Source organism: Galeopterus variegatus, unplaced genomic scaffold (assembly GCF_000696425.1).
Source record: "Galeopterus variegatus unplaced genomic scaffold, G_variegatus-3.0.2 Scaffold16, whole genome shotgun sequence".
Classification (NCBI taxonomy): Eukaryota; Metazoa; Chordata; class Mammalia; order Dermoptera; family Cynocephalidae; genus Galeopterus; species Galeopterus variegatus.
Window position 1 is genome coordinate 515536 of NW_007726127.1, and position 11080 is coordinate 526615.

Genomic DNA, 11080 nt, shown 5'->3' on the forward strand with positions numbered 1-11080 from the left:
TTTTTAAAAGATGACCGGTAAGGGGATCTTAACCCTTGACTTGGTGTTGTCAGCACCACGCTCAGCCAGTGAGCGAACCAGCCATCCCTATATGGGATCCGAACCCAGGGCCTTGGTGTTATCAGCACCGCACTCTACTGAGTGAGCCACGGGCCGGCCCAAGTTTACTTGTTTTAAAAAATATTTTAGATGTAATTTAAAATATTGGGAGTCTTGGGCCGGCCCGGTGGCGCACTGCTATAGTGCGCAGCTTGGGAAGCGCGGCGGCGCTCCCGCCGAGGGTTCGGATCCCACATACAGACCCGTTCCCGCTCACTGGCTGAGCGAGGCGCGGGAGCAACACCGAGGGCTGCGATCCCGTTGCCGGTCCCGGTCCAGTACGGGGGCGACACTGAGGGTTGCGATCCGTTGCCGGACACGGAAAAAGACAAAAAAAAAAAAAATATATTGGGAGTCTTAAAAAAAATTGGAAAGTTAGATCAATTATATTAAAGATGCCACATTAAAAGACTCCTACTTCTGGTAATACTTGTTTTAAGTCAGTATCCATTTGAAAAATATTTGAGTGTTTACTACACGGTAACATCATGCTACATACCAGGGATACAATGAATGAACTACTACAGTGAACAAGGAGATAAAACATTAAAGAAAGGTTTTAAGAGTGTATGTGGTATTGTAAGGGTATCTTTTCACTTGAATAGATAACTCAAAATGGAGAAAAACACAGATGAAATACACAAGTTTTGGCTATTCAGTGTAATGGTCTCAAAACTGAAGTATCCTTAGGTGTGGGCCAGCATTGGTTTTGGAATCCAAAGACCAGGGTTCAAGTGTTCTGTACAAATATAATATACAAAAAATATAAAGTAAAGAGTATCTTAAGAGAACTACAAATAAAAAGCCATGGAAATTCAGGGGGTAATGAGGTCTCCTGCTAAGAATGGGTTTAAAGAATTATTAATAACCTAGCATGCAGAGATGGGAAGGGAACACTAATTGATCATCTACTGTATGAGGGTAGTTCAAAAAATTCATGGAAAGATTTGCATTAATTCTAGTTTTCCAGGAACTTTTTGAAGTACCTGTGTATGTAAGGCCTTGGGTTAAATACTTCCATACATTATCTATATGATTCTTACAACTCTATTACCTTTATTTTACAGATGATTACACTAATGCTCAGAGATGTTACAATATTTGCCTAAGGTCACAGAGCAAATAAGGCAGAGCCAAGAATGGGACAAGCAAGTCTATCTCACTAAAATTCTGTGACCTTTCCATTACAACATTCTGACTTTTACAGGGGACAATTAGGAGTCAAGTAACATTGAGCCTAATGTCGGTCAAAGTCTTAGAAATTGGAATTCAAAGGCCGGCCTGTGGCTCACTCGGTAGAGTGCGGTGCTGATAACACCAAGGCCAGGGGTTCGGATCCTATATAGGGATGGCCAGTTAGTTCACTGGTTGAGCGTGGTGCTGACAACACCAAGCCAAGGGTTGAGATCCCCTTACCGGTCATCTTTAAAAAAAAAAAAAAGAAAGAAATTGGAATTCAATTTATTTCCTGTGCTATGTAGTGATTTGCTATTCATTAACTGAGAGTCTATGGCAATGCTTCTTAAACTTTTCCACTTAAGGGCAGAAGAAACTAAACACATCCCCAGAGGGTGCTTAAACTCTCTGCATTTGAAATCTTTGAATTTTACCTTAGAAATTAATGTAAATATTGCATTTTCCATATCATCTTTTTGTGTTTCAATATAAAAATGATTATTTTTTACCCAAGTCTTCAAGTGAAATTGATGACAACTCCATAAAATGTATGCCACGTTATGTGACCAGGTTTATCTCTTGGAACATTGCAGCCTATCACTAATAGTGCAAATTCTCCAATTTGAAAAGCACAGGTCAGAGGGAATAAATATGTAAGCTATTTCTTCATTAGTGAAGAACCAATGATCAACAGTGAGGATTATTTAGCACCAAATATACAAGGGTACTTCAAAAAGCTCGTGGAAAAATATAATTAAAAGATAATACAAATCTGCCCATGCACTTTTTGAAGTAACCTCATAACTCAAGTCAGAGTTATTGGCCGTAGCCTTATTTACTATAATATGAGAACATTCTACTGAAAGCAAGATAGCAATCCTGACCTACATATAGGAAGGAAACACCCTTTTCTCCCCCTTACCAGAGTAATAGAGAACCTCTGCCAAGGAGTAGGGATACACTTCAACAGTTCTCATGAGCCCTTTAAGGCCACTGTAAGAAATAAGGTCCTGGACCTAGAAATGCTAAACAGATTATGCAGAAATTTTTAATTATCCTTGCCAATGCTCCCCTCTATAAAAAGGTAATCAATGGATGCCTTGAATTTTTTTCCAAAGTGCTTTCAAATGCATTATTTTATTCAACTTCAGAGCCCATTCCCAAAGTAAAACAATAGCAGGCATAATCCCCATTTTACAGTATGAGAAATCAGTCAATTGTAGTGTAAGTAGCTCTTTCAAGATTATAATGAGTAGCAAAGGGAAGCTTAAATCCAGGCAATCGGATTTCCAGCTTACCGATCTACTAAGGAAAATTGTACATCATTTCCTACTAATTTTGAAATGTTTCTCAAACTGCAGCATATATTAAGCATAGCAGATGCTGTCCATTCAGTAACTGATAAACTCGACTTCACGAACAGAAAGAGACTGAACACAATTACGTAACTAGGAACATAGGATAGTACCCCTGTTCTCTAATGACACATTCTTAGTACCGGTTTTTATAACAAGGGAGAAAAGAACTATGAAGTGGGAGGGTGGGAAATAAAAACAAGTTAAAAATCGCCTCACAAAAAAATTACATATTCATACCGGTCAGCCACTAAAAAATAATAACAATAATATAAAAAATTACATATTTATAGTGACATCCAAATTCAAGGGTTTTGTTTTTTGTTTTTTTACCTAACAGAATATTGTTGTGGCTTAATTATTTTCTTATCTTTTCCATGACTGTATAATATTTTTTGTTTCCTGTTGGAAGCAATCTACATCCAACACTCCCAAATCCAAGGTAAAATTATTCATTACGTCTGCCTCCTAAATGAGACCTCGAAAATGTCCCATATTAAGGAAAACGGGCTCTAAGGCATTTCTTTTCTCTAGTAAAATGTCAATGCAACACATGCCAACACTGGAGACAAAAAAAGAAAAAATTCTATTCAGATCTACTGTGAAAAAAGATTTATAGCATTTTTAAAGCCTACATGTTAATTCCTGTAACATTAACTTTTTGAAGCATTCTACGAAGTCAACAAAGGGAGGAAAATAAGTGTTAGGATCACAACCCATGAAATCTGGGTGGAACAAAGACTTCTCCTTTCATTATGCAGAAAGAACCAAGTTGCCAAAAACGCTCCACTCAGATACCATGCGTGGTTACTAACTGCTTGTCTGGGTACAGAGAAGAAAAAAATCATCTGCTCAAAGGCTGCCCCATCCTACCCTCGCCTCCGCCCCTTTTGTCCAAGGCTTCTCCCCAGAGCTAGAGCCCCAATCTTTTTCTCCCCAGTAAAGGGTAACGGCTTAACACTATGCATTCGACAACCTCTCGTGTCTTCTACGCAGTCGCCCCTCAGCACAACTCCTGTTCCAAATCCAGCCGCTGTTCCTCTCCCCGACCCCGCCCAGATCCCCAAAGGCCTGCTCCCATTGACCACTGACGTCAGAAAGGCCAAACGCCGCTCCGCGGGGCTGCCCCACGCAGCCGCTCGGCTCCCAGCCCCGCCGCTCCCTCCTCTCCTCGCGGCCAAGGCATGCACAGAAAGGGACGCGAGCGCGCCCGTCAGTTCTCGCTAGGGCTCGGCGAAGGAGCGAGGCAGGAAGAATCAGCAGTCAGCCCCCTCCCGCCTCTCAGCAGGAGAGAGGTGGGCACGAACCCTGCGCGCGCTCGCTGCTCGGTGCCAGGGCGAGGGGCGTATCTCTGCTCCCACAATGTGGTGGGGAGGGAAAGGTGTGCTCCAGGAGCGGTAGCCTGGAATGGGTCCTCATCCGGCGGCGCCGGGGCCTCACCCACCCCCAGTCTCCTCCAGTCAGCACTCAAGCCTATCCAAGACCCTTCTCCGGGACCGCCCGGTCCGAGCATTGTCGGGTGGTGACAGGTGGTGACGGTGGCCATGGCAACCCGCGGTGTGTGGCGGCCCGACCCCGCCTCCACCTCCTAGAGTTTCTCACCTGAGGACTCCGGGACGAGCCCGGAGAAGCGGCGGTGGAGAACGCAGCTGGGTGGCCGGGGCCCGGAAGCAGCCGGCTCCAGGCTGGGGTGGGAGCGCGAGGGCGGCTGTGTGGACTTGGCGTCGGTCCTCCCTCCTGCCGCCCGCGCATCAATCCATCAGCTAGTCACTCCGTCCTTCTCGCGTCCGCCCTCCCGGGCCGGCGACCGCTCAGCTTAGGCTCTTGCAGACTGCGGTTGTCAAGAGCTGCCTCAGCCGAGCTCCAGCCACGAGCTCCAGCCAATCGCCGCGTTCCCCCGAGGAGCCTCAGGACCCCGCCGTGCGGGGCGGCCAGGCAAGTGCCTGCGCCGAAGGGAGCGTCTGATGGGCGGGCCCGAGGCCAGGGCGGGGCAGGGCGGGGCGGCGGGGGCAGGCCTGGAGGCCCGGGCTGCGGGCCGGTGTTCCTGGGACCAACTGGACTCGCTGGGAAGAGCGGGTGCGGCAATTGGGTGAGAGACCGGTGGCAAGGTCGCAGACCCATCCCCGGCCGCTGACTTTGTGTCCCGAAATAGCGCAGACAGGGTTGTCACTTCCAAAGACAGAAGTCATCTACACATCAGTATTGACTCTTGGTACTCCTCCCCAATAATCTATTAATGAAGGCTAATGAAATAAATCTTGCCTCCTGCTCCTCTCTCTCCGCTTTTCCAGGCCCCACTTCCTCCCTGAAAACTCCAGTGGCTTATTTGTCCCTTTCCTGATTTCTCATTTTGTAAAGCCTTGAAGCATTTTTCAGTTACATAACACGTTCACAGTTTTTGTCCACATCTTTTGATTGTAAGCCCCTTACTCCCACCCAATAGGTGCCATAGTATTCCACAAATATATGTGATGCTCAGCCGAGCTGAATTAAACAATCAGGGGGTATATCCATATAGAGCTGAGGAAGAATGCAGTGACACAAGCCTGTGAGAACCTTGTCCTCACAACGGCCAATTTAAGGCCAGAGTGAGCTGGGCATCCCAAAAAGGGGAAATGGGGTTAAAGAGACTGGTAAAGAGAATAAACATCAAAAACATTTCTGAAAAGGAAGAATTTTGTCCAATTTAAAATAAAAGAAGTAATAGCTTGAGGAAAAGGTTCTAAGAAAAATATTTAGAAATTCTGGAAAAACAATGCACAAAAGCTGAACTGCAAAGCTTCAACTGCCTAGTTTTGATTAGCCCCTGGAAGAAAGTCTTCATTATGAGCCCTCTCAATGATAAGTGACAGGCAAATAAATATAAATACAATTTAATGTTACCTACGGTCTTGATATTGAAAACAAGACAAAATAAGCTAACAAAAACACTTTACAGAATGTTAAATTGAAAAAGTGGGCAGATGTGATGATATATCCTGGAAATAGTCTCTCAATCATTTTGCCAATATCGTTCACCTAAGAAACAGTCTCTAAATCTTGACTCTCAAACAATAGCAGTTGCAAATATCAGCATCATTTAAATATTTAAATCTTCAAGTAGAACTAGAAAGTTACTAATCAGGGACCATCTGACAAATATTTGAGCACCTCCCAGAGGCAGAGCACTAATAAAAGAGAAGAATATGATCAGGTACTAGATTGGTTTTGGCATTCATTAAGGACAAAATGCTTTGCCTATGTTCTCATTTAAGCCTTACAATCTCCCTTAAAATGCCTGTTAATTATTCCCATTTCAGAGATGAAAGGAAATAACTTGCCCAGTTATCACCCAGCTGATATGAAGCAGGGCCAGGATTTTAACTACTGTGACTCTTAAAACCTTTTTCCACTCTACCTCACTGTGTCAACTGGAAATTTTAGTTTGAAAATGGACCCTATTCTAGGGGCCGGCCCGTGGCTCACTTGGGAGAGTATGGTGCTGACAATACCAAGGCCAAGGGTTTGGATCCCTATATAGGTATGGCCGGTTAACTCACTTGGGAGAGCGTGGTGCTGACAGCACCAAGTCAAGGGTTAAGATCCCCTTACCAGTCATCTTTTAAAAAAAAAAGGAAAGAAAATGGACCCTATTCTGACAAGGTAGGGAGGATAAGAGGTCTTATTTACGTTTATATTCCCCATACCCTATGGCATAGTGTTATTTGCATCTATATTTTCAATAAATAATAACCATCATTGTCAGAAGCAAATACATAACCATTATATTTCTGGAAAAAGGGAATGGAAGGAGGGAAGGAACCAGGCACTGAAATATGAGACATCTGGCATACCTTAACACTTGTGTACTGATAAATGCATTGACTGTCTGTATGTTTGCTTCCTGATGTAACATCAAGTTTTACACTACGACCTTAATAGCTTGTTAGCCTAAGGTATCACCTTTCCTCCTATACTCAGCCACACTGGTTAAGATTAGATCTTCTTGTCTTTCCCTCTGGTTGCTGCAATAGCAGTGAATTGTTCAGAAAGGACAAGGCTTTCTTAGGTGAAGGACTGTCCTTAGATCCTGAGGTATTGCCTCAATTATTCACCAAATATTTACTGAATGCTAACTCTGGGTCAGGAACTAGGTTAGGTGTGGTTTGGAAATGCAGGTTCTAACATGACAGAATGATTCATGGTGCCTTGTGACAAATGCCTATAGGCTAAGGTGGACCCCTTTAATATGCTTCTCAAATCTCGTTTTGAAAAAGGGAAATAGAAGCTTTTGGTTTTCCCCAAGTAGTAGAAAGGAATCTGAGCACAAGCCCAAACTAGGAAATATTGCCTCAACGAGTTCAGGGCAGTTCAGGGGATAAGGGAACTTGTTTTCAAAGTTTCACTCTCATTACTAGAATACACACACATACATACACACATCAAAGAGCTTTGTGCTTCAGAGCCAGTAGTACCCTAGCTTTGAGAAAACAAAGTACCACCACTGCTGCTTCTCCTTTAGACAGATTCAAGGATTATGGAGGTAGAATTACCTGGCTCTACCAGGGCTCCTAGCTAGAACCTTAAGCAGAAGCTTAAGTTACAGGTCAATGGTTAAACCTAGCAGACAAAAATACATTCTTTTTTTTTTTCCCGTGACCGGTAAGGGAATTGCAACCCTTGGCTTGGTGTCGCCCCTACCGCGCTCAGCCAGTGAGCGCACCAGCCATTCCTATATAGGATCCGAACCCGCAGCGGAAGCGTCGCTGCACTCCCAGCACTGCACTCTCCCAAGTGCGCCACAGGGGCCGGCCCCAAAAATACATTCTTGTTTCAACATAAAAGAGATGTGGTTTTATTTATGTTAAATAAGTATCTGATGTATTGAAGATAAAAATAAATATTTTACTTTGGAAAAAATAAATGTCCCATTTTAATCGAGTCACTGAAATATACTGAAATTCAAAAAAAAAGGAAACTAAATGTTAGAAAATGTTAATAATACATAAAGCACATTAAGCATCATAATTTCAGATAGCTGTTTGGGGATAAAGTAAGTTTCTAGTAATAAGTTTGAGACCATTTAAGATGACTGGTATGGAAGAAATACAGAGATTCACCAAAATATGTCTGGGTAGGTGTCTTACTGTACATTTGCGTACTGCCAAAATACTTACAAAAATCCTCCTTCAGAAGAATTAAGTATAGTATTAGCATTTCTTTTAGAGTTTAGTGAATAACTAGGTATGCTCTTTCCTAATAAAACTTCAGTTATCTAAAATGACCAAGCAAAAGCAAATGACAAAATTATTTTTGTTTTATCAATTGTTCTCCCTGTCCTAAAAGAATGCACCCAAAGATTTCAAGGCAGTTTACCAGGCTCTCTGCATAAGTATAATAAAGTGAGTATGTACACGGAAGTTTCAGTGCTACAAATAACACGGGATTCTGTACAAAAGTTCCAACTGAAACTCCTATCAGTTTACTGATAATATAAGAAGTTTGCTCCCATAAGGAAAAGAATTTTAAAGAAAAAAAAAATTGCTTACTTCATTTCTATAACTTTAGAATTGTATTTATCCACATACCACATGGCAAAATGGTATCTGTGCTATCCCTCAAATACAGTAGGTGTTTAATAAACACTCATCTGATGTATCAAAACTTTTTCCTTGATTCTATTCCATAATTTAACAGTCTAAATAGCTTATGTAGTCATTTACTAGGACCCAGGAAAAGCAGCAGCTTTCAGCAACACATGTAACACTTTGTTCACTGATTATCCACTCCACCAGTCTTCTTTTACAGCAAGAAGGAAAGCATGAGGACCCTAAGAAAATCAGGCCCAGAAAACTAGGAATGTTCTGGGATGCAGGAAGAGCTTTAAAAGTTCTTGATTTTCAGGCACAATGTTCAGTGTTGTTAGCTCTTATGAGCAACTATGAAGCTTCCCTGAGAATTTTTTGAAGGAAAATTGCCTGCTTTGAATTACCAATATTTAAATGAATTAGAGATATGCAGTCACCTCAAAGTGACAAACACTGACAATGCTTGGATAGGTATTGTCAAGCCAAGTTTCCAGTGTAACAAGTCAGTCCTGAAGGTGGCTCCCAAGGCCATCCATCCTCGATGTGCATTGCTTCAGGCCCTGGTGGGCCATTTTTCCTGTTTCTATATTAACCCTATCCTATCTTACCTCATGCTGTAGACAATGCATTCATGTAACTCCCCTCATTATGATTCGACTTCATAATTCTGTTTCAGTTTTCTACATGTGTCCACCTAGAGAAGGGAAGAATGTGTGGGTCATACAGGTGCAAGTTTTACTTACATCTGTAAACTGGTATCCATTTTCATACATTGGTCCTATGAACTTGGTTTCTGAGGCCACCCCGAAAGATAGAAAACGCTCTCGGTTTGCTGATAAAATCAGTTTCCAAGCTTGCAATGCTGCAAATAGAACTCTGTACTACAGTATATTCACCCAAATAATGCAGCCTCCAGAGGCGTCTTGGAAAATGGCCGAATGACTCCAGGCAACACCCTTCTTCACTGATGGCAGGCCAACTGAGTTAGTTCCCCCATTTACAAATTTCTATGCTTAGAACTAATATTGTGGCCTACCGAGGCTAGTGTCAGACTTCTGACCTAAAGAACCAGTAAGATAATAAATGTAAGTCACTAAATGAGTAATTTGTTGCAGCAGCAATAAAAAACAAAACTAATACGCAAACTCAAAAAAGATACATTGAGGGCTGGCTGGTTAGCTCAGTTGGTTAGAACACACCAAGGTCACAAGTTGGGATCCCCGTACCGGCCATCTGCAAAAAAAAGATACTTTTGAGACAAACATGGAAGATTTAAACAGGGATTAGGTTTTAGATGGCATATTGAGGAATTAGTGTTAATTTTTGATAGGGTTTGATGATAGCATTTGGGCTACCTTTTTAACCTTTTTGTTAGAAATACATACTGAAGGGCTGGCTGGTTAGCTCAGTTGATTAGAGTGCAACCTTATGACACCAAGGTCACTGGTTCAGAGCTCCATACCAGACAGCTGGCCCTGCCAAAAAAGAAATACATACTGAAGTATTTATAGATGAAATGATACAATTATATCTGGGATTTGCTTTAAAATAATACTGAAAATAATAAAATAGTATAATGAGCCCCCAGCTTCAACATGTAATCAACTTTTGACAAAAGGTAAGACAAATTGGCAAAAGTTGATTACATGTTGAAGCTGAAGGCTCATTATACTATTTTATTATTGTGTATGCTTGAGATTTCCCATAGTAAGTTAAAAAAAAAAAGTGAATTAACTTAGGAGAGACCATCTATACACTCTAGATCAGCACTGTTCAAAAGAATTTTCTATGGATTGGAAGAATCAATATAGTGAAAATGACTATACTACCCAAAGTTATCTACAAATTTAATGCAATCCCCATTAAAATTCCTATGACATTTTTCTCTGACATGGAAAGAACTATACAATCATTTATCTGGAATAACAAAAGACCACGAATAGCCAAAGCAATGCTGAGCAAAAAAAATAAAGCTGGAGGTATTACTCTACCTGACTTTAAACTATACTACAAAGCCATAATAACCAAAACAGCATGGTACTGGTACAAAAACAGAGACACTGATCAATGGAATAGAATAGAACACCCAGAAATCAACCCACGCACTTACTGCCATTTGATCTTCGACAAAGGCATCAAGTCTATTCACTGGGGTCAGGACTCCCTCTTCAGCAAAGGGTGCTGGGATAACTGGATATCCATTTGCAGGAGATTGAAACTAGACCCACATCTCTCACCATGTACTAAAATCAACTCAAAATGGATCAAGGATTTAAATATACACCCCGAAACAATAAAACTTATTAAAGAAAACATAGGAGAAACCCTTCAGCAAATAGGGCTGGGCACAGACTTCATGAATATGACCCCAAAAGCACAGGCAACCAAAGGAAAAATAAACAAATGGGACTATATCAAACTAAAAAGCCTCTGCACAGCAAAAGAAACAATTAACAGAGCTAAAAGACAACCAACAGAGTGGGAGAAAATATTTGCAAAATACACATCCAACAAAGGACTAATATCCAGAATATATAAAGAACTCAAACAACTTTACAAGAAAAAAACAAGCAACCCAATCAAAAAATGGGCAAAAGAGCTAAGCAGGCATTTCTCTAAAGAAGATATACAAAAGGCCAACAGTCATATGAAAAAATGCTCAACATCACTCAGCATCCAGGAAATGCAAATCAAAACCACACTGAGATACCATCTCACCCCAGTTAGGATGGCAAAAATCCAAAAGACACCGAAAGATAAATGCTGGCATGGCTGCGGAGAAAAAGGAACTCTCTTACACTGTTGGTGGGAATGCACAATGGTGCAACCCCTATGGAAAATGGTTTGGAGGTTCCTCAAACAATTGAAGATAGATCTACCATA

General features: G+C 41.6%; 1 protein-coding gene across 3 annotated transcripts in view; it reads right to left on the reverse strand.

Annotated features, from left to right (window-relative positions):
* Positions 1-11080, reverse strand: part of WDR47 (WD repeat domain 47) — a 67997-nt gene that overhangs the window by 50478 nt on the left and 6439 nt on the right. For 2 of the 3 annotated variants that reach the window (XM_008566351.1, XM_008566342.1), the window contains exon 1: positions 4233-4592. In XM_008566351.1, coding sequence (XP_008564573.1) covers positions 4233-4382 — 150 coding nt within the window. In that variant the 5' untranslated portion in view covers positions 4383-4592. Of the gene's footprint in view, positions 1-4232; positions 4593-8805; positions 8892-11080 lie in introns of those variants that run through there. The other variant, XM_008566360.1, reaches the window with a different exon arrangement.